The sequence below is a fragment of the Oncorhynchus mykiss genome, chromosome 3 (genome assembly GCF_057628025.1).
Source record: "Oncorhynchus mykiss isolate SJ-2025 chromosome 3, ASM5762802v1, whole genome shotgun sequence".
Classification (NCBI taxonomy): domain Eukaryota; kingdom Metazoa; phylum Chordata; class Actinopteri; order Salmoniformes; family Salmonidae; genus Oncorhynchus; species Oncorhynchus mykiss.
The window spans coordinates 72,477,034-72,501,621 of record NC_143024.1 but is presented as its reverse complement, the minus strand read 5'-3'; the positions used below and the strand labels follow the sequence as shown (position 1 = coordinate 72,501,621).

Here is a 24,588-nt window from a genome sequence, read left to right as displayed (position 1 = left end):
AGTAGAGAGAATTTATTTCAGCTTTTATTTCTTTCAGAACATTCCCAGTGGGTCAGAAGTTTACATACTAATTGAGTGTATGTGGTAGCATTGCCTTTATATTGTTTAACTTGGGTCAAACGTTTCGGGTAGCCTTCCACAAGCTTCCCACAATAAGTTGGGTGAATTTTGGCCCATTCCTCCTGACAGAACTGGTGTAACTGAGTCAGGTTGTAGGCCTCCTTGCTCACACACACTTTCAGCTCTGCCCACAAATTTTCTATAGGATTGAAGTCAGGGCTTTGTGATGGCCACTTTGATACCTTGACTTTGTTGTCCTTAAGCCATTTTGCCACAACTTTGGAAGTATGCTTGGAGTCATTGTCCATTTGGAAGACCCATTTGCGACCAAGCTTTAACTTCCGGAGTGATGTCTTGAGATGTTGCATCAATATATCCACATAATTTTCCTCCCTCATGAAGCCATCTATTTTGTGAAATGCACCAGTCCCTCCTGCAGTAAAGCACCCCCACAACATGGTTGCCACCCCCGCGCTTCACGGTTGGGATGGTTTTCTTCGGCTTGCAAGCCTCCCCCTTTTTCCTCCAAACATAACGATGGTCATTATGGTCAAACAGTTCTATTTTTGTTTCGTCAGACTAGAGGACATTTCTCCAAAAAGTACGATATTTGTCCCCATGTGAAGTTGCAAACCGTAGTCTGGCTTTTTTTGGCGGTTTTGGAGCAGTGGCTTCTTCCTTGTTGAGCTGCCTTTCAGGTTATGTTGACATAGTACTCGTTTTACTGTGGATATAGATGCTTTATTACCTGTTTCCTCCAGCATCTTCACAAGGTCCTGTGCTGCTGTTCTGGGATTGATTTGCACTTTTCGCACCAAAGTACGTTCATCTCTAGGAGACAAAATGCGCCTTCTTCCTGAGTGGTATGACGGCTGCGTGGTCCCATGGTGTTTTATACTTGCATACTATTGTTTGTACAGATGAATGTGGTACCTTCAGGCTTTTGGAAATTGCTCACAAGGATGAACCAGACTTGTGGAGGTCTACAATCTATTTCCTCAGATCTTGGCAGATTTCTTTTGATTTTCCAATGATGTCTAGCAAAGAGGCACTGAGTTTGAAGGTAGGCCTTGAAACACATCCACAGGTACACCTCCAATTGACTCAAATGGTGTCAATTAGCCTATCAGAAGCTTCTAAAGCCATGACATCCTTTTCTGGAATTTTCTAAGCTGTTTACACTAAGTTGACTGTGCTTTTAATCTTCTGACCTACTGGAACTGTGATACAGTGAAATCTGTCTGTAAACAATTGTTGGAAAAATTACTTGTCATGCACAAAGTAGATGTCCTAACCAACTTGCCAAAACTATAGTTTGTTAACAAGAAATTTGAGGAGTGGTTGAAAAACAAGTTTTAATGACTCCAACCTAAGTGTATGTAAACTTCCGACTTCAACTGTACCTGAAATATTTGCTTAATGTACAGAGACCAAATATATTTTTATGCAGAAATCTAGGGTTTTCTATTGTACATAAATTGAAAATTGCAACAAAAAATCCTGTTAACGTAGCAAATATACAATGAGTGTACAAAACATTAGGAACACCTTCCTAATATTGAGTTGCACCCTTTTTTGCCCTCAACAGCCTCAGTTTCTTGTATGAACCGCACGGTGTCGAAAGCTTCCTATGTTTACTCCGATGCGTCCCACAGTTGTCAAGTTGGCTGGAATTTCCATTGGGTGGTGGACCATTCTTGGTAACCAATTTCCATTGGGTGTGAAAAAACAGCAGTGTTGCAGTTCTTGACACACTCAAACTGGTGCGTCTGGCACCTACAGTGCCTTGCGAAAGTATTCGGCCCCCTTGAACTTTGCGACCTTTTGCCACATTTCAGGCTTCAAACATAAAGATATAATGTATATATATTTTTTTGTGAAGAATCAACAACAAGTGGGACACAATCATGAAGTGGAACGACATTTATTGGATATTTCAAACTTTTTTAACAAATCAAAAACTGAAAAATTGGGCGTGCAAAATTATTCAGCCCCCTTAAGTTAATACTTTGTAGCGCCACCTTTTGCTGCGATTACAGCTGTAAGTCGCTTGGGGTATGTCTCTATCAGTTTTGCACATCGAGAGACTGACATTTTTTCCCCATTCCTCCTTGCAAAACAGCTCGAGCTCAGTGAGGTTGGATGGAGAGCATTTGTGAACAGCAGTTTTCAGTTCTTTCCACAGATTCTCGATTGGATTCAGGTCTGGACTTTGACTTGGCCATTCTAACACCTGGATATGTTTATTTTTGAACCATTCCATTGTAGATTTTGCTTTATGTTTTGGATCATTGTCTTGTTGGAAGACAAATCTCCGTCCCAGTCTCAGGTCTTTTGCAGACTCCATCAGGTTTTCTTCCAGAATGGTCCTGTATTTGGCTCCATCCATCTTCCCATCAATTTTAACCATCTTCCCTGTCCCTGCTGAAGAAAAGCAGGCCCAAACCATGATGCTGCCACCACCATGTTTGACAGTGGGGATGGTGTGTTCAGCTGTGTTGCTTTTACGCCAAACATAACGTTTTGCATTGTTGCCAAAAAGTTCAATTTTGGTTTCATCTGACCAGAGCACCTTCTTCCACATGTTTGGTGTGTCTCCCAGGTGGCTTGTGGCGAACTTTAAACGACACTTTTTATGGATATCTTTAAGAAATGGCTTTCTTCTTGCCACTCTTCCATAAAGGCCAGATTTGTGCAATATACGACTGATTGATGTCCTATGGACAGAGTCTCCCACCTCAGCTGTAGATCTCTGCAGTTCATCCCGAGTGATCATGGGCCTCTTGGCTGCATCTCTGATCAGTCTTCTCCTTGTATGAGCTGAAAGTTTAGAGGGACGGCCAGGTCTTGGTAGATTTGCAGTGGTCTGATACTCCTTCAATTTCAATATTATCGCTTGCACAGTGCTCCTTGGGATGTTTAAAGCTTGGGAAATCTTTTTGTATCCAAATCCGGCTTTAAACTTCTTCACAACAGTATCTCGGACCTGCCTGGTGTGTTCCTTGTTCTTCATGATGCTCTCTGCGCTTTTGACGGACCTCTGAGACTATCACAGTGCAGGTGCATTTATACGGAGACTTGATTACACACAGGTGGATTGTATTTATCATCATTAGTCATTTAGGTCAACATTGGATCATTCAGAGATCCTCACTGAACTTCTGGAGAGAGTTTGCTGCACTGAAAGTAAAGGGGCTGAATAATTTTGCACGCCCAATTTTTCAGTTTTTGATTTGTTAAAAAAGTTTGAAATATCCAATAAATGTCATTCCACTTCATGATTGTGTCCCACTTGTTGTTGATTCTTCACAAAAAAATAAAGTTTTATATCTTTATGTTTGAAGCCTGAAATGTGGCAAAAGGTCGCAAAGTTCAAGGGGGCCGAATACTTTCGCAAGGCACAGTACTACCATACCCCATTCAAAGGCATTTAAATATTTTGTCTTGCCCATTCACCCTCTGAATGGCATACAGACACAATCCATGTCTCAATTGTATTGTCGAGGCTTAAAAATCCTTCTTTAACCTGTCTCCCCTTCATCTACACCGGTTGCAGTGGATTTAACAGGTGACATCAATAACAGGGATGCAAACTAGTCACGTTTTGAATCCAAAATAGGTGACCTACGTGATTCGTGTAGCTCCGATGAGAAAAGGTTGGGAGGGGGGTTTAGACAACCAACTTACACGGAACCCAAACCGGCTGCACGCGTGCACTATCGTGCAGAAATGTATTTTGCCCCCCCCCCCACACACCAAACGCGATCACGACGCGCAGGTTAAAATTTCATTTTATTGCCACGACAACCGGCAACAAAGTTCGTCTTTCAATCACCCACGTGGTTATAGCCAATGAGGATATGGCACGTGGGTGCCTGCTTCTATAAACCAATGAGGAGATGGGAGAGGCAGGACTTTCAGCGCGATCTGCGTTAGAAATAGGAGACTGATCATGTAGATCATATTCTTTGTTGTTTAATTAGTTAACCTGCATTTCCCCTTAGCAGGGATGTTTTTATATGTTTCAGTGCAAAACAAGTGTCACCTTTTTTGTCCCCTCAACAGTTTGCATCCCTGCAATAAGGGATCACAGCTTTCATCTGGATTCACCTGGTCAGTCTCATGGAAAGATTATGTGTTTGAACACTCAGTGTATTTTACTTGTAGTTTTAGGTGTAGTTTCTTTTTTCTCAGTAAAAGGGCTCGTCACTTGAATCAACAAAACTATTAAAACAATCAGAATAAATTATGACAAACTTGAATGTTTTTTCTTTCAATACATCTGTTCATGTCATTAGTAGTTCTTCATATACAATACTGTATAATATTGCTGCTCTCTGGGTCCGGGATTCAATCCAATCACACTTTGTCGACATTGTTCGACGCACAATTGGCCTAGCGTCGTCCGGGTTAGGGAGGGTTTGGCCGGTAGGGATATCCTTGTCTCATCGCGCACCAGCGACTCCTGTGGCGGGCCGGGCGCAGTGCGCGCTAACCAAGGTTGCACGGTGTTTCCTCCGACACATTGGTGCGGCTGGCTTCCGGGTTGGAGGGCGCTGTGTTAAGAAGCAGTGCGGCTTGGTTGGGTTGTGTATCGGAGGACGCATGACTTTCAACCTTCGTCTCTCCCGAGCCCGTACGGGAGTTGTAGCGATGAGACAAGATAGTAGCTACTAAACAATTGGATACCACGAAAATTGGGGAGAAAAAGGGGTAAAATTAAAACAGAAAAAAAAATACATTGTTCCTGCCTTTGTGGAGACCTAATTCGCATATGTTGGCTCAATTGGAAATTACCTTTAAATGGCACATACTGACAAAGCTCAATCAGATTGAATCCGGGCCTAAATCTGTGCTTCTTACTGAAATATTGTGACACGTATAATGTCAACCTCTTAAAATAAGGGTTCTGGAACAACAAACCAATAAAGCTGCTTGACGTTCTTTTTCATGTGTCTTTTTATGACAGTTTTGTGGTGGGTTTTTCCCCCCTCACAAATAGTAACAAAATAAGAGACCTGATACATAACCTATTTTACAAGACAAATAGGTAACATGTTGTGGAACCAGTTCACAATAATTTTGTTTTTATCTGTGGTCATTCATCAGAAGTTCAATAACACCATTCTTTAGTCTTCTGCATAGTTCATTAATATCATACTTAGACATTTCTCCATAGTTAAGGCCATGGTCTTACTCTGTGCATCCTCAAACTTGACCATTCCCAAGGGAAGAGGGTTAACCTTGGTTGTGTTCATTAGGGCACGCCGTAGCAACGGAAATAAATAAAAAAATAGCCTTGTCCAATAAAGGCTAAGGGAGTACTTTTACATTTCACCTTGTTTTCTTCCATTTGTGCCAATCTAACACGACCCAGCTCATGATTCAAAGAGGATGTCACTGCCATGCCTCTCACAATTAGACAGTGCTTCTTTCCCAGCCATTGATTGGTTCTATGAGAAAAAGCTATTGATCTTCTTAATGGCGTAATCAAATCTACACCAACTCCTGTTTTAATTATTTTAGTCCGCTCGGTTAGTGTGATAAAATATTTTAACATTACCTTTGAAGCAAAAGAGTCAGTGAATGATTGAATTGGTGTAGATCTGAGTGTAATACCAGGCTGTCTGGGAGAGCAGTCGCTCTTACTGTGAGTTCTCTGATGCATAGTATATAAAGATAGATCATGCCCTCTTAATAATGTTCAGACATCAGATTTGATTTCAACAAATTAACTATGTGTCTTAGTAAACAGATGAAGGCAGCAAGTACTTCACATGGTGGGGAAAAACAATGTAGTTGTATGCAATGGCTACAAACGGATCAAAGTATCCTTAGAAAGTCCTTTTGTACAGCTATCAGTTCAAATGATCATTAAAAGCTCCTTGGTTCTCATTCATCTTAAAAAAAGGCATTTCACCCTGTTAGCTTGTGTTGTGGTCTCTAGCCTATATAACAGCATTCACCATTTGTAGTCAGAGCATCTTGTGGTTAATCAGAATGAAACCCTTAGAAAAATGCAAACCTCTCAGCTCTGCGCTAACTGGTTAAAAGTAGTGCACCACAGTATGTAGGACATAGGGAGCCATTTAGGATATATTAAGGGGAATGAGAACCACACCACTGTTTGAGGCTACACACTGAGAAGGCAATGGAAAACTAATTTTAAAAAATAAATGATAATTAATCATAAGTAATAATTATTGTAAAGTAAATGATCTCCAATTTAAATAGCTGGTACACCAATGAAGGTTGTCAAAATGTAGTGCTCTCTATACTTTAGCAAATAATAAACAGTTGTACGTCCCAAATGGCATCCTATTTCCCTATATAGTGCAGAGCCATAGGAATCTGGTCAAAAGTAGTGCAATCTGTAGGGAATAAGGTTCCATTTTAAGTGCAATTTGCATTTTTCTATCATGAACCCTGTTCTGGAGGCAGCTCTGCAGAGTGGTCACTAGCTGGCACAGCCACAAAGTCATAAAATCTGATTTTAAATCTAATCTTAACCACACTGCTAACCCTTATGCCTAACCCTAACCTAAAACGAAGGCCAAAATAAAAACATTGTTTTCATGAATTTTTACAATAATAGCCCTTTTTTTCTTTGCAGCTAGCCTATCTAAGCGGAAATAGCTCAGTTCTGCCTCCAGGACAAGATTCGTGAAAATAAACGTCAACCTGCATTTAGAACAGATCCATGTGATCATTCATTATAGGATGTATGTACTTCAGATTTGGAAACTAATCTGCTTTTTGAGTTATTGGTCAAATGTACATGTTGCAGTGTGATAGTGAAGTTGGGATAATGATTTGTGGTCTTCTTGTTTGCTCTGTTCCCTGAATCCTGTACACACAACTTTCCAAGGGGCAGAAAGAATATCTCTTCAGTGGCAAAAGTTCATACGTGCATTCATAAGACACTTCATAAAGGTTATATTACAAATCAATCCGGAGACCAGCTCCTTCAAAGGATACAATCTATCATAGAAAAAATATGTTTTCCTCTTTGTTCATAGGGTAGAGTGCCTTCAATCTATCATACAAAGATGTCTCTTTTTGGTGATGAAGTTTAAGTCCTCCTTATAATATCTCACTTATCTGCCCAGGGATGAGGGTCCCCTCTGTATCTGTTTCAGGGGTCAGAGGGTCCACATCACAGCCGGTGGAGTCAGGGAAGGTGTCAGAGGGAGGACACTCCTGGCTGTTGACAGCGTCTAACACTCCCTGCTCCATCTCCTCTTCTAGACTTCCAAAGCGCTCCACCACACAGTGGGCTGTGAGCCTGGCCTCTGGGTCATGGTCCCAACACTCAGTGATGGTGGCACACAGCAGATTCATCCCCTGCAGTTTGGAAGAGCAATACCAGGAAGGTTTGATTATTGACAACCAGCGTTGGGTTCAAGGAAGTAAAAAGAAAATGTATACAGTTGAAGTCGGAAGTTTACATACACCTTAGCCAAATACATTAACTCAGTTTTTCACAATTCCTGACATTTAATCCTAGTAAAAATGTCCTGTCTTGGGTCAGTTAGGATCACCACTTTATTTTCAGAATGTGAAATGTCAGAATAATAGTAGAGATAATTATTTATTTCAGCTTTTATTTCTCATCACATTCCCAGTGGGTCAGAAGTTTACATACACTCAATTAGTATTTGGAAGCATTGCCTTTAAATTGTTTAACTTGGGTCAAACATTTTGGGTAGCCTTCCACAAGTTTCCCACAATAAATTGGGTAAATTTTGGCATATTCCTCCTGACAGAGCTGGATAACTGAGTCAGGTTTCGTAGGCCTCCATGCTCGCACATGCTTTGTCAGTTCTGCCCACACATTTTCTATAGGATTGAGGTCAGGGCTTTGTGATGGCCACTCCAATACCTTGACTTTGTTGTCCTTAACCTCTTGAAGCTAGGGGGCACTATTTTTATGTTTGGAAAAATAACGTTCCCAAAGTAAACAGCCTATTTCTCAGGACCAAATGCTAGAATATGCATATAATTGACAGATTATGATAGAAAACACTAAAGTTTCCAAAACTGTCAAAATATTGTCTGAGTATAACAGAACTGATATTACAGGCGAAACCCTGAGGAAAATCCAATCAGGAAGTGCCTCTTATTTTGAAACCCTTCTGTTCCTATGCATGCCTATCCTCCATTTAAAGGAATATCAACCAGATTCCTTTTTCTCTGGCTTCCCTAAGGTGTCAAAAGTCATTAGACATCGTTTCAGGCTTTTATTTTGAAAAATTAGCGTGAAAGATCACATTGCGTAAGTGGATAGATGGGGACTCTCAGAGTGAATTTTTGTGCTACAGAGTAAAGCCGCCATTGTTCCTCCCGCTGTTATTGAAAAACCTACACACTCGGTTGATATATTATCGAATATATATTTTAAAAACTACCTGAGGAATGATTATAAAAAACGTTTGACATGTTTCTGTGGACATTATGAAGACTATTTGGAATATCCGCCTGCGTTGTCGTGACCGCTCTTTCCTGTGGATTTCTGAACATAATGCGACAAACAAACGTTGGTATTTTGGGTATAAAAGTCATCTTAATGGAACAAAAGGAACATTTGTTGTGTAACTGGGAGTCTCGTGAGTGAAAACATCCGAAGATCATCAAAGGTAAACGGTTCATTTGATTGCTTTTCTGATTTTCGTGACCAAGCTTCCTGATGCTAAGTGTACATAATGCTATGTTAGGCTATCGATAAACTTACACAAACGCTTGGATTGCTTTCGCTGTGAAGCATAATTTCAAAATCTGAGACGATGGGTGGATTAACAAAAGGCTAAACTGTGTTTTGCAATATTGCACTTGTGATTTCATGAATATGAATATTTTTTAGTAATATTATTTGACTGTTGCGCTATGCTATTCAGCGGTTGCTGACAAAAATGATCCCGCGACAGGGATGGGTAGCGTCAAGTTAAGCCATTTTGCCACAACTTTGAAAGTATGCTTTGGAGTCATTGTCCATTTGGAAGACCCATTAGCAACCAAGCTTTAACTTCCTGACTGATGTCTTGCTTCAATATATCCACATCATTTTCCTCCCTCATGACGCCATCTATTTTGTGAAATGCACCAGTCCCTACTGCAGTAAAGCACCCCCACAATATGATGCTGCCACCCCTGTGCTTCACGTTGGGATAGTGTTCTTCGGCTTGCAAGCCTCCCCCTTTTTCCTCCAAACATAACGATGGGGATTATGGCCAAATAGTTATATTTTTGTTTTATCACTTTTTGGACATTTCTCCAAAAAGTACTATCTTCGTCCCCATGTGCAGTTGCAAACCGTAGTCTGGCTTTTTTATGGTGGTTTTGGAGCAGTGGCTTCTTCCTTGCTGAGCGGCCTTTCAGGTTATGTCGATATAGGACTCGTTTTACTGTGGATATCGATACTTTTGTACCTGTTTCCTCCAGCATCTTCACAAGGTCCTTTGCTGTTGTTCTGGGATTGATTTACACTTCTCGCACCAAAGTATGTTAATCTCTAGGAGACAGAACGCGTCTCCTTCCTGAGCGGTATGACGGCTTTGTGGTCCCATGGTGTTTATACTTGCATACTATTGTTTGTACAGATGAACATGGTACCTTCAGGCATTTGGAAATTGCTCCCAAGGATGAAACAGGTTTGTGGAGGTCTACAATTTATTTTCTGAGGTCTTGGCTGATTTCTTTTGATTTTCCCATGATGTCAATCAGAGGCACTGAGTTTGAAGGTAGGCCTTGAAACACATCCACAGGTACACCTCCAATTGACTCAAATTATGTCAATCAGCCTATCAGAAGCTTCTAAAGCCATGACATAATTTCCTGGAATTTTCCAAGCTGTTTAAAGACACAGTCAACTTAGTGTATGTAAACTTCGGACCCACTGGACTTGTGATACAGTGAATTATAGGTGAAATAATCTGTCTGTAAACAATTGTTGGAAAAATTACTTGTCATGCACAAAGTAGATGTTCTAACCGACTTGCCAAAACTATAGTTTGTTAACAAGAAATGTGTGGAGTGGTTGAAAAACACGTTTTAATGACTCCAACTTAAGTGTACGTTAACTTCCGACTTCAACTGTATTTACAGTTAAGTTTACTTCTTTTTTTGGCTGGAATGGAATTGACCCCAAACCTGTTCACAACCAGAGCTTTTATTTATGATCGATGTGATTGTTATCATAGGTTATCATTCAAGCTGGGATTCAATCGGAAACCGTGCTATAACGCGCTTCACATTTAAAGGTAATTTCTAATTGAGCCGACATCTCCAGGCTTGTCCTTGAATGCGATCTCAGTGAACATGGTAACATTTCCTTTAAAACCTGCATTGTCGACTAGAGCAATCGGATTGAATTCTGGCCTGAATTCACTGAGAAGTGCTGACTACCCAGTTCCCTCACCACGCTCTCACACGTACACACGCCCGCAAACACACAGTTTACCTGATGTGTTGTCCAGCTGGTGGGTATCTCAGGTCTGCCTCTGTCCCTCAGGACCAGGTCCCTCATGCTGTCCACACACGGCTGGTCACACACCTTAGAGCCAAACGGTGGCTCGTAACTCTTAACCTCTATGAAAATACAGGAAACACACTGTAAATCCTTTGTTATTTATCATCTATTCTACATTTCAGACAATGCTACTTTCATCAAAGTCTAAGTTAAGAACATTTACCCCTGACTTGGCCCATAATAGAATAGCTTATTGTACCTCCTATGACTTCACAGCGGGACACCATTTCCCAGAGGACCAGGGCCATGGAGTAGACATCCATCTGTTTAAAGGCCTCCAGATCCTCCAGATTCACTCTGGACTCCAACACCTCAGGGGCCATGTAGCGAGCTGTACCCACCTGGACAACAAAGACAGTGACAGTAGCTTAAACAAATTAACACTACATGAAGGGCCTTCTGATTCATTCTGGTTTTAGCACAGCTTTATAAACAATTAAATTCATATAGCATAGTTTTTATTCAACGGGGCATTCAACCATGACTCTACAATTTAATATGTTGTTATTTTCCACAACAATTCTCTCAGAGTAGTTATGTCAGAAGGCAGCATGCATAGGCCTACTGCTTAGTCGCTTTAGCGGAACACTGATACAGGTTCCCTTAACAACTACTTTGGTCATTTCTACCTGGCCACTGTTGGCAAAGTCATCCACGGTGAGGGAGAGGTCCAGTCTCAGAGCCAGACCAAAGTCACAGAGGGCACACTCTCTCCGGCTCTTCACCACAATGTTGCTGCTCTTCAGATCACGGTGGGCCACCGGCACCTTGGAGATCCCACAAGGGGTGGTGTCACTGTGGAGGTGGGCCAATCCTCGAGCCACCGACCCAGCCATAGCACACAGCTCAGCCCAGCTCAACACATGGCCCGCCAGGAAGTCCTAATGAATGAATGAACCATTTAATCACAGGATTATTTGACAACATTTTTATGAAATTGTATGTACAATAAAATGTACTAGTTATCTCTTCTAGTCTTCTACTGCACCATATAACAACAATATACACTTAATCAACCTAGCAATAAACAAAACAAAACAAAATCAAACTAACCTGTAGGTTTCCCAGGCCGTGGTAGGCCATGACCAGCCAGTACTGCCTCTGAGGGGAGCCGGAGGGCCCTCGCTCCTCTGCTGTCAGGAATTGAACCACATTTTCATGCTCCAGGTTGGCGTCAGAGAAGATGGCCCTCTCGTTGCTCCAGGACACATACTCCACAGACGGGAAGATCTTTAAATCAAATAAACATTTATTCAAAGTATTATATCACATGAAAATGACACAAAAAACTACAGAACAAAGAGGGAAAATCATCACCTTCACTGCCACCGTCTCATACTGAGGAGCAGCTGCCTGGTGGTGGAGCCTGGCCCGCCACACCTCAGCAAACCTCCCTTTCCCCACCAAGGCTTCTAGCTGGATGGGTAGCTGCTCCGTGCTGTGGTTGAAGTTATGGGCCCGGACGGGAGACATGTCAGATGTAGCGTCACTATTGATGGCTGACAGCTTGCCATGGCAGTCTTCACCGCCGGTGATGGCCTCCCCACTGAGTCCCTCTGGGATGTCCAAGGCCTGGTGAATTCATGAATTATATTTTTAGTTACGTATCAAGTGGCCTTTAGCTGCCCATCCCATATAGGATTACTTTACACCTTTTCACAAACAGTAATGTACAGTGGCTACATGACAATAAATGAAACTCTTCCAGTTGGTTATGGCGGTGTCCCAAATGGCACCCTATTCCCTATATAGTGCATTACTTTTTACCAGGGACCTATGGGCTCTGGTCAAAAGTAGTGCACTATGTTGTAGGGAATAGGGTGCCATTTGGGTCTCAAAGTATATTTTTCCATACCGGGTAGATCCACCTACCTGGTAGTGTGTGCGTTTGGGAGCCCAGTCTTTGGGCTGCTTGCCGGGCTGTCTGGTACGGTACAGGTAGAAAGCCATGGTAGCGATGATAGCCACTAAACAGGGAGGGACCAGGCTGATCACCACCACTGGAATCACATCTTTACTCTTGAGCTTGGAAAAATCTGAGGACACAGTTAAAAACAATGTGAAGACAACATGGAATCGGATCATGGGTTAGTATACATTACTACTACATTTTGGATTTACATTATAAATACCTATCTTTCCTCAAGTTGCATTTTTTATTAATATACAATTGTAAATTCATATTTTTCAAATAAAATGTTCTGGTTCCACCATGTACTGCCTGGTTCCAGAATAAAATAAGTGGTTACCATTGGAGCCCTTGTCAAATATAAGCTTATCGTTGCACTCGTGTTCTCCCAGGCAGCCACAAACGAACAGGACCCCATCCTCAGAGGGCTGAGGAGCCATCACACACTCGTTGGAGGAGTAGTTTGACAACATGATATTCTCCAGTGGCTGCTGGGGCTGGTGGCATAACGTCTTCACACTCATACTCTCATTGTCCTTCCGCCTGGTACACAGATGAAGACACTAACAGATGTTAAAGCTGTACACGCAGTCATACACTCACATGCACAGATCAATTATAAAGTTACTTATCAAACTAGTAAACTGAATTTAGTTGGGCATTTTACAATAGGAAAATGTCTCTGGGAAAACCTATAGTTGACTTTTTACTTTGTGGTTTTGTTTGGTTATGCACAGAGGGGAGAGTATTTGATAACCTGCAAAATCGGCAGTGTTTCCTACTTACAAAGCATGTAGAGGTCTGTAATTTTTATCATAGGTACACTTCAACTGTGAGAGATGGAATCTAAAACAAAAATCCAGAAAATCACATTGTATGATCTTTAAGTAATTAATTTGCATTTTATTGCACCTCTCCACAATGGCCAAGACCAGAGAGCTGTGTAAGGATATCAGGGATAAAATTGTAGACCTGCACAAGGCTGGGATGGGCTACAGGACAATAGGCAAGCAGCTTGGTGAGAAGGCAACTGTTGGCGGAATTATTAGAAAATGGAAGAAGTTCAAGATGACGGTCAATCACCCTCGGTCTGGGGCTCCATGCAAGATCTCACCTCGTGGGGCATCAATGATCATGAGGAAGGTGAGGGACCAGACCAGAACTACACGACAGGACCTGGTCAATGACCTGAAGAGAGCTGGGACCACAGTCTCAAAGAAAACCATTAGTAACACACTACGCCGTCATGGATTAAAATCCTGCAGCGCACGCAAGGTCCCCCTACTCAAGCCAGCGCATGTCCCGGCCCGTCTGAAGTTTGCCAATGACCATCTGGATGATCCAGAGGGAGAATGGGAGAACTCCACTCGCCGTGTTTGGAGGAAGAAGAAGGATGAGTACAACCCCAAGGACACCATCCCAACCGTGAAGCATGGAGGTGGAAACATCATTCTTTGGGGATGCTTTTCTGCAAAGGGGACAGGACGACTGCACCGTATTGAGGGGAGGATGGATGGGGCCATGTATCGCGAGATCTTGGCCAACAACCTCCTTTCCTTAGTAAGAGCATTGAAGATGGGTCGTGGCTGGGTCTTCCAGCATGACAACGACCCGAAACACACAGCCAGGGCAACAAAGGAGTGGCTCCGTAAGAAGCATATCAAAGTCCTGGAGTGGCCTAGCCAGTCTCCAGACCTGAACCCAATAGAAAATCTTTGGAGGGAGCTGAAAGTCCGTATTTCCCAGCGACAGCCCCGAAACCTGAAGGATCTGGAGAATGTCTGTAAGAAGGAGTGGGCCAAAATCCCTGCTGCAGTGTGTGCAAACCTGATCAAGAACTACAGGAAACGTATGATCTCTGTAATTGCAAACAAAGGTTTCTGTACCAAATATTAAGTTCTGCTTTTCTGATGTATCAAATACTTATGTCATGCAATAAAATGCAAATGAATTACTTAAAAATCATACAATGTGATTTTCTGGATTTTTGTTTTAGATTCCGTCTTTCACAGTTGAAGTGTACCTATGATACAAATTACAGACCTCTACATGCTTTGTAAGTAGGGAAAACCTGCAAAAGCGGCAGTGTATCAAATACTTGTTCTCCCCACTATATGTATTTGCGTGGATTGGAAGTTTTTATTTTACAAATGGTCAATCCAATCTGCCTTTGTATCCTGCCAACAACAACACCAGTCTTAATAACACTAGTCTCTTTCAATTTGCATGTGTCCCAAATTACATGCCCATAGTGCTCTGGTCAAAAGTAGTGCACTATATAGGGGTGCCATTTGGGACACTATCTCTGTCATTCAGAGGTCAGTAGATAGACTTCCTACGAGGGGAGGAACTAAGATCAATAATGTGTACCAAACGGCACACTATTCCCTATATAGTGCACTACTTTTGACCGGGATCAAAGACCCTCTCTTTATTACTGTAGAGCAGGGATCGGCAACTTTTATGGGGGTGGGGGCCACAAAAAAATCTGACCTCATCACGATGGGCCACATTCACGGTTCTGCATTCTGACATCCATACCCAAACATGCAGTCAGGGCCGGACCTAGCCTTTTTGGGGCCCTAAGTTAAATTTTAAAAGGGTGCCCTCCCTGCTGTAGAGGTATGACCACTAGGGCCCAGCATACCAGATGGTGAGCAACATTCAAATAAAGCCAAAATGAACTTTGTCCTCCTCATCGCAAACACCCCACATCATCATTTCTTATCAGTATCATTCATTAAAGAAACACATCCTACAGTTCCATTAATGTTTAGGAGCAACATTTGTTTTGTCTGGGATACACAGACAAACATATGGATCAGCTATATATCCTGTTTACTGAGAGTTCAAGAATTATTGTCATGATGAGGATAATTATTAAAGTAGAGGAGCATAACAGTCCAGTGAGGGAGTATATTGGGAAATATACCTTGTCAAAATATATTTTATAGAATGGGAAGCTATCAGATAACCAGATCAATATTACTAGTTGTATGTACTGTACAGTACAAGTCAAACATTTTGACACACCTACTCATTCAAGGGATTTTCTTTATTTTTACTATTTTCTACATTGTAGAATAATACTGAAGACATCAACACTTTGAAATAATACACATGGAATCATGTAGTAACCAAAAAGTGTTGAACAAATCAAAATATTTTTTATATTTGAGATTCTTCAAAGTAGCCACCCTTTGCCTTGATGACAGCTTTGCACACTCTTGGCATTCTCTCAACCAGATTCATGAGGAATGCTTTTCCCACATATGCTGAGCACTTGTTGGCTTCTTTTCCTTCACTCTGCAGTCCAACTTTAAAATATTTGTTATGTTTTTAATGTGAGAGTGAGAGCTCTGGTGCAAAATACTCATTTATTATACTGTATATGGCAAATAAACTTTAACTTGGGAGATAGTCCTTTGATGAAAAACTTCACACTTACCATATTGCAATGCAAATCTCTTCACTCAGAGTACAGAAGGAGGAGAGGGAGCAGTTGGTATAACACACACTGTCCTCACAGATAGGGCTGGAGTAGTCACACCACTTACACAGGTTGGTCTTGATGTGTGTGAAGGAGAGGATAGGAAGACCTGTGGAATACACACACACAAACACTAATCAGAACAAATCACTTCTGGCTTTGAATAAAATGACTGGCACAAAACAGAACTATAGACTAGGCTTGATTCAATGCGTATCGCCAAAGTTCAGGATTATAGCGCGATTGAAATGTAAAGGTAATTTCCGATTGAGCCGACATAATGCAGCATTTACCGTGAATGCAGTCTCTGCTGACACAGAAACATTACCTTTAAATTTCTATCACGCTGGAGCAAAGATCTTCAGCATTACGGAATGAATCGAGCCCTAGGCCTATACTTTACATGTGTACTGTATATGGCTCTTAGGACACCAATCTGACAAATGTTCTGCTGTTTAGAGCGCACCCTCTTTATTGTGACAAGCTACATTAGATAGATTGCAGACTCAGTTCTGGTTCATCTAGTGAAGGGGAGGTGTGCATCCAAAATGCTTAAAGCCAAGGACAGGGATAGGATATCCATTATGTATGAAGGTCTGGTGTAACGCTCGTCGTTGGGAGAGAGAGAGGAGGACCAAGGTGCAGCGTGGTAAGTATTCATATTCTCTTTTAATGAAAACGAACACTCGAACAAAAACAACAAAACACGAGAACAAAACAAAAACAGTCCTGAACGGTGAAATACAAACACAGAACAGAAAATAAACACCCACGAAACACAGGTGGAAACAGGCTACCTAAGTATGATTCTCAATCAGAGACAACTAACGACACCTGCCTCTGATTGAGAACCATACCAGGCCAAACTCAAAACACAACATAGAAAAACGAACATAGACAACCCACCCAACTCACGCCCTGACCATACTAAAACAAAGACATAACAAAAGAACTAAGGTCAGAACATGACATCTGCAGACATTGGCTGAGAGAAATTTATGATAAAAAGATTGTGGGGTCTGTTTTGTTAGACTTCAGTGCGGCCTTCGACATTATCAATCATAGTCTGATGCTGGCAAAACGTATGTCTTATGGCTTTACACCCCTTGCTATATTGTGGATAAAGACTTACCTGTCTAACAGAACACAGAGGGTGTTCTTGGAAGCCTCTCGAACATAATCCAGTTAGAATCATGAATTCTCCAAGGCAGCTGTCTAGGCCCATTACTTTTTAAAATCTTTACTAATGAATTGCCACTGGCTCTGAGGAAAGCCAGAGTGTATGTATGCGGATGACTCAACACTATACAGCTACTACAGTGACTGAAATGACTGCAACACTTAACAAAGAGTTTCAGTTAGTTTCAGAGGGGGCGGCAAGGAATAAACTAGTCCTAAATATTTCTTAAACTAAAAGCATTGTATTTGGGACAAATCATTCACTAAACCCTAAACCTCAACTAAATCTTGTAAAAAATCATGTGGAAATTGAGCAAGTTGAGGTGACTAAACTGCTTGGAGTTAACCTGGATTGTAAACTGTCATGGTCAAAATGTATTGATACAACAGTAGCTAAAATGGGGAGAAGTATGTCTATGATAAAGTGCTGCTCTACCTTCTTGACAGCAATTTCAACAAGGCACTACTACTGTTTCGTTGTGTGGTCAGGTGCCACAAAAAAGGACGTATGAAAATATAAATTGTTTCAGAACAGGGCAGCACGGCTGGCCTTTGGATGTACACAGAGAGCTAATATTAATAATATGCATGTTAATCTCTCCTTGCTCAAAGTGGAGGAGAGATTGACTTCATCACGGCTTGTATTTATGAGAGGTATTGACATGTTGAATGCACCGAGATGTCTGTTTGAACTACTGGCGCACAGCTCAGACACCCATGCATACCCCACAAGACATGCCACAAGAGGTCTCTTCACAGTCCAGTTATGGAACAGCGGGGACTGTGAAGCAACACAAACATAGGCGCACACACACGTGATAGCATACGCACTATACACACACATACATGTGGATTTTGTACTGTATATATGTGGTAGTTGTGGAGTAGGGGCCTGAAGGCACACAGTCTGGATGTATTGTAATGTTTTTAAAATTGTATACACTGCCTTAATTTTTCTGGACACCAGGAAGAGTAGCTGCTGCCTTGGCACCAGCTAATGGGGATCCATAATAAATACAAATACATTGGGTTTGTTTTACTCAATGACCGTACTTTGAGGCAGCTTCCAAACCACATGCAATGCATTGTTCAATTCCCACCAGCAGTAGGCCTACCAAGAACAGCTGGAAGCTGAAGCTTTACTGTAGTAGTTACTGGTTACTACACTGAACAAAAATATTAAACGCAACATGTAACAATTTCAAAGATTTTACTGAGTTACAGTTCATATAAGGAAATCAGTCAATTTTAATAAATTCATTAGGCCCTAACCTACGGATTTCACATGACTGGGAATACAGATATGCATCGGTTGGCCACAGATACCTTAAAAACCTCATAAGAATCCAACCCTTTTTTCAATTTTCACCTAAAAAGACATACCCAAATCTAACTGCTGTAGCTCAGGACCTGAAGCAAGGATATGCATATTCTTGATACCATTTAAAAGGCAACACTTAGACGTTTGTGGACATTTGAAATTAATGTAGGAGAATATAACACATTAGATCTGGTAAAAGATAATACACTGTACCATCATCTTTGAAATGCAAGAAAAAGGCCATCATTTATTATTCCAGCCCAGGCGCAATTTATATGTTGGCCACTTGATGGCCCTTTGTGCAAAGTTTTAGACTGATCCAATGAACCATTGCATATCTGTTCAAAATGTTGTATCAAGACTGCAAAATGTGCCTAATTGGTTTATTAATACCTTTTCAAGTTAATAATTGTGCACTTTCCTCAAATAATAGCATGGTATTCTTTCACTATAATAGCTACTGTAAAGTGGACAGTGCAGTTAGATTAATAAGAATTCAAGCTTTCTGCCCATATCAGATATGTCTATGTCCTGGGAAATGTTTTTGTTACTTACAACCTCATGCTAATCACATTAGCCTACGTTAGCTCAACTGTCCCACCGGGGGGACACCGATCCCGTAGAGGTGTCCTGTGCGAATTTGCACGATATTGGCGGGAACTGGAACACGCTGTCGTACATGTCGATCCAGAGCATGCCAAACTTGCTCAATTGGGTGACATGTCTGAGTATGCAGCCCATAGAACTGGGAAATGTTTAGGAAATGTCCAGGAATTGTGTACAGATCCTTGCAATATGGGGCCGTGCATTATCATGCTGAAACATGAGGTGATGGGGGTGGATGAATGGCACGACAGGATTTCGTCACATTATCTCTGTGCATTCAAATTTCCATCGATAAAATGCTATTTTTTGTTGTTGTCTGTAGCTTATTCCTGCACATACAACAACTCCACCAGCAAACCACTCGCCCACACTATGCCATGCACGCTGTCTGCCATCTGCCCGGTACAGTTGAAACTTCTCCAGCGTACCAGTGGCCATCGAAGTTGAGCATTTTCCCACTGAAGTCGGTTACAACAACCAACTGCAGTCAGGTCAATATCCCGGTGAGGATGACGAGCATGCAGATGAGCTTCCCTGAGATGGTTTCTGACAGTTTGTGTAAACTCACAGTTTCATCAACTTTCCGGGTGGCTGGTCTCAGACGATCCCGCGGGTGAAGAAGCCAGATGTTGACGTCCTGGGCTGGCGTGGTTACACATGGTCTGCGGTTGTGAGGCCGGTTGGATGTACTGCCAAATTCTCTAAAACGACGTTGGAGGCGGCTTATGGTAGAGAAATTAACATTCAGTTCTCTGGCAACTGCTCTGGTGGACATTCCTGCAGTCAGCATGCCATTTGCATGCTCTCTCAAAACTTGTATTGTCCTCAGCACAATGTGCACCTGTTTAATCAGTTTCTTAATATGCCACACCTGTCAGGTGGATGGATTATCTTGGCAAAGGAGAAATGCTCACTAAGAGGGATGTAAACAAATTTGTGCACAACATTTCAGAAAAACAAGCTTTTTGTGCTATTTCAGCTCATGAAACATGAGACCAACACTTTACATGTTGTGTTTATATTTTTTCTCAGTATAGTAGTTATTCAACATAGTCATTGCAATATTTTCTATATTGTATTGTATGGCCAACACTCAAGTTGTATTTGTAATATATTTTGAAAATGAACACAGCGAATATGTATTTGACCCAGGTTTGAATGGGGGGGGGGGGGCTGTGCTGCATTGGTTTGACACAGGCTCTAGAAAGCATTATGAGCGTTCCTTCCCACGCATCTTGTATCTGCCGTCCCCTCCTTGTGCTGTGTTGCCACATCACAACAATATTAATGGCTGATTAAAGCCAGATGATGAGGGATTTTTTCACTCCCAGGGGGATGGTGATCTAACAAAACTACGCAAACATTAAAAGAAGCTGTACACATATTTCACGAAGGCTTCCAGATGTTGGCCAATGCCAACCAACAAAACATATATACACATACACACACACACACACACACACATACACACACACATACACACACACAAAAGAAAAAAGACAAAGGAGAAAGGGTGAAGAAAAAAGAAAAGAAAAACTAAAAAAGGCTGGCTAAGCAAAAAGTTTCAACGTAAACTTTCAACTAATTAAAATCAGCAGTGACTGCTCCAGAAATAAATTGAAGCCAGAAGTTTCGGCGTGAGCCAAGTTTGAAGCTCAGCCCCTTTGTGTCTTTTTTTTGTGTGTGTGTCTTATGGGAAATCCAACTGCTCTGCTGTGTGCTTACAGCCGGGAGGCCCAGGGATGTTGGCTGCATTTATTTGCTTTTCAGTTTCAGCCTCAGGTCTCAACTAACTCTCCCTGGTTCCCTATCAGTTTACCCATAAAAATAGAATGACTAGAATTGGCATCTAAATGCAAGTCAATCGGTTTGTAATGGGTGGATCTGTGACTCTCTTTCTATGAGTATACATATACAAATAAACACAGACACAGCAGGAGAGCTGAATGTTTGATGGTCCTAAAAATATCAAATAGATACTGTAACTTATCAGTTCCGTAAAAATGTGACCCCTAGAGAGTCAAATGCTTTCTGAAAATTGTCTTGATCTCTCTTGTAGAAGACCAGACAACACCAAAACATACAATAGTTTGTCTGTTATGGGTAAATAAGAAAAACAAAACTCACAAATAATGAATTATTCCCATCTACACTCTCGTTTATTTAGTCCCCTTTTCCAGAGAAAACATATTGATGTCGTCCTATAGTCCATGTTTGTACAATGTTCACTTGACCATGCGACAAAATCTTGCTTCAAAACAGTCAGCCTTTGGTTTTATGAGTGACAGAATCTCAGCTGACCCCCACCAAGCGTAGTAACCAAACCAGGCCACTAGTTGGCCCATTCTACACCAACCAATCTCCCCATTATTGATGCAGCATGCTGAAATTTCTCTCCACAGGACTCAAAAGGAAAGTATTTCCTGATTAAATAGACAAGAACACAATTAAATTACCCAGGTGTAATGAACATACGTCCTTTTGAGGGACCCCGCCTAGTCTCAAACAATAAATAACATTTACGTAACCAGGTACTGTAGTTCTAACAATTATGTGATTTAGTCCAGTCTTAAAACTGGACCTTAATAAGCACAACACAATACATTTGTCAATATCCATAACATCAAAATAAAAACACATGAGAGAGATATGAAAATTGCATTAGATACATTTCTCTGACCTACAAGTCCAAGTGAAGCATCTTATTGTAGCCATCTTATTGTACACTCTTAGGAAAACAAGGTTATGTCTATAATTTAAAAGGGTTCTTCGGCTGTCTCCATAGGAGGACCATTTGAAGAACACTTTTTGGTTCCATGTAGAGCGCTTTCTACAGACAGTTCTACATGGAACCCAAAAGGGTTCTGCCTGGAACCAAAAAGAGTTCTACCTGGAACCAGAAAGGGTTATCCTATGGGGACAGCTGAATAATCCTTTTGGAACCATTTTCTCTAAGCCAAAGGATGAGAATAAGAAGCTAAATCTATAAGAAGGTTTTCCCAAGCCGGAGGTCATATAAGGGTCATAGTATTCACTGTTGTCATTTTTAAAAGGACCCTTATCTCATACCAAGCAATAAAAAGTGTTGTCCCAAATGGCACCGTATTCCCTATATAGTGCAGTGTGCACTACTTTTGGCATAGGGCTCTGGTCAAAAGTTGTTCATTATGTAGGGAATAGGGTGACATTTGGGATGCAAACAGGGGCTAAAAGAACACACAGGAGTCTGTATGTGTCCCCAGTGGCCATCACAAGCTGGGCACAGAGAGAAGGAGGAGGGGGAAGGAGGAGGGGGTGGAGAATAAAGGGGATTTCTACATCTTATTTTTGCCTGCTTAGGTCATCACAATCTTGTCATTATGGGCTGATGTGGGATGATGGAAGGTCAGGCTAGAGAACACAACACAAAGCTCATCATGTCACAGCACTCATTGTGCTCTGTGCTACTTCGCTCCCTCAATATCACTGGATATCAACAGCAAGTAGTAAGTACGCAACTTGTTATGTCCCCAAGAGTGCACACACTGAACATAGGTAATGTGAGAAGTTAAAAACATACACAATTCAAAAGAAGAATTGTTCAACTCTTACTAAGTTCTATGGTGGGAATGTCAATGAGTTATAAATTGGTGCTATAGCCCGGGATTCATTTTCTTCATAACATATGAGAAGTTCACCATTACCTCTCTAGTACTTACGTGACCTCTGTACTCCTCCTCAACCTACAGTTTATCTATGTATTGTGTCACTTTGCTTCCTCAAAATAACTTGTAAGTATCAAGTGTGCAACTTTGTAAGTCCTCTAGAGCACACACTGGGGCAGCAGGTAGGCTAGTGGTTAGAGCGTTGGACTAGTAACCGAAAGGTTGCAAGATCAAATCCCCAACAAGTTAAAAATCTGTCATTCTACCCCACTGTTCCTAGGCCATCATTGAAAATAAGAATTCGTTCTTCACCGACTTGCCTAGTTAAATAAAATGGCCTAGTTTAAATAAAATGGGTGAAGTTTCCCTACTTCCCTACAGTTTCTACATGAGCTCCGAACTCCTCAATCTATGCTTCAATCTTGTATTCCCTGAGGAGAAGTGCCCTGTTTGCATGCAGCAGGGATAATTGAGCCTCAGAATCGATTTCCTGTTTGGAACTTTCCATTACAGATGGCAGCAGTAAAAAAATGTATGTGGTCACATTGCATCAAAGTTCTATTACATCGTTTCATCATCACAACTACTGACACTCTTGTTCTAATTAACTACTTCATTTCTTTTGATTCAAAGTTATGATCAAGCCCTGTTTGAGCAAAATGTTTCATATGTTTATGTAATTAAATACAATAACCCTAATGTTTGTAAGTTGTTGTTTTAGCTTATTGACTTCATATTCAAATAATTTCAGAAATTGTGGGAAATTGTTTGAGACAAATGTTAAGAGTTAGTTAAGTTTACTTCAGATTCCCCAAATAGTGGCACCACTGAACATGAGAGTAAACAATCTGTGCTTTCAAGTGAAATTCTATTCTAAACATTCAAAATCTGCTGATAATAAATAACAGGCATAGCTAAAGAACTGTTAAGTGTCAGAAATATGTTTTTCACCAGATTGGATGACTTGGATCGTTCAGTCATTCCCATTTTATTATGTGCCTTCGGAGGTTCTTAGGTATCTTCCTACTATTGACTGAGTTTAGGTGACTGTCACGACATCATTTAGTTGGACAGTACCTAGGTAGAGCACATACAAATGATATGTTACATGAGGTAAAACTACTGGTTTAATAAAGCTACAGTGAATACATTTTTTAATTAAAACAAATCCACAGAAGAAAAGAAAGAAATTATAGTTATTTACAAATTTATTTTGCATTAGGCTATTCCAATACATATATGATATTGAGAAAATTACCCTGAAGTCACTTTTCCACTGAAGAAAGGGCAAGAAAACGAAAAGTCGCATTTCATAAATATACGTTTTGAGCATCTGTTTTACACGACCAGAACCTCCCTTGAATAAACATTTGATCCCCCTCCCCCTTCACAACTTCACCAGATTGAAGAAACAATGGACACGGAACACTTAAAAGTGAATACGGAGTGAGTAAGCGAATAAAAAAATACTTACAGAAAGACAGAAGAACAATATTCACTGCCGAGAATCTCCAGCACCCCATAATATTGACATTAAAAAAATAACCTGATTAAAACTTCGTGGTCGCACTGTATTTGTCTATGTATTTGGGAACGTGAGTAGTAAGATAGAAGTTCATTTAGCTTATTGAAGTCGTATTCAGTGAAACAACTGGTTGGGCTCGGGGCTTTTGGCTGGAGTTCCGTGTAGGCGGATCCAGATGTTTTTCATCCAGCTGTGTTAAGGGACCCGCCCAGGAACTGGACTTCATTAATCGGATCCTAAACCCAGTAGAATTTGGGTTGACACGGGACGTGTAGTAGGATCATAGTAGGTTATATTACATAATATTAATAACACTAATAATAATAATT

The 24,588-nt window shown here is 41.1% G+C and overlaps 1 protein-coding gene across 1 annotated transcript; it reads right to left on the bottom strand.

Moving 5' to 3' along the window:
* Positions 1-5,000: 5,000 nt before the first annotated feature.
* Positions 5,001-24,424, bottom strand: tgfbr2l (transforming growth factor beta receptor-like). Its single transcript, XM_021597524.3, has 10 exons — positions 24,209-24,424; positions 15,943-16,093; positions 12,835-13,037; positions 12,458-12,621; positions 11,903-12,157; positions 11,639-11,815; positions 11,215-11,466; positions 10,785-10,926; positions 10,517-10,644; positions 5,001-7,404 (listed from the first exon to the last, which is right to left on the bottom strand). Exons 1-10 carry the CDS (start codon positions 24,255-24,257, stop codon positions 7,144-7,146), a joined length of 1,782 nt encoding a protein of 593 aa, XP_021453199.2. The 5' UTR covers positions 24,258-24,424; the 3' UTR covers positions 5,001-7,143.
* Between the last annotated feature and the right edge of the window lie 164 nt (positions 24,425-24,588).

Bases quoted from the DNA above. Each gene is read 5' to 3' on its own strand.
- tgfbr2l (XM_021597524.3), bottom strand. From the start codon at position 24,257: ATGGGGTGCTGGAGATTCTCGGCAGTGAATATTGTTCTTCTGTCTTTC. The intron at 11,467-11,638 runs GTTAGTTTGATT...TTCATTCATTAG, and splicing joins ACGGCCTGGGAAACCTACAG to GACTTCCTGGCGGGCCATGT. The intron at 10,645-10,784 runs GTACAATAAGCT...GTATTTTCATAG, and splicing joins CCGCTGTGAAGTCATAGGAG to AGGTTAAGAGTTACGAGCCA.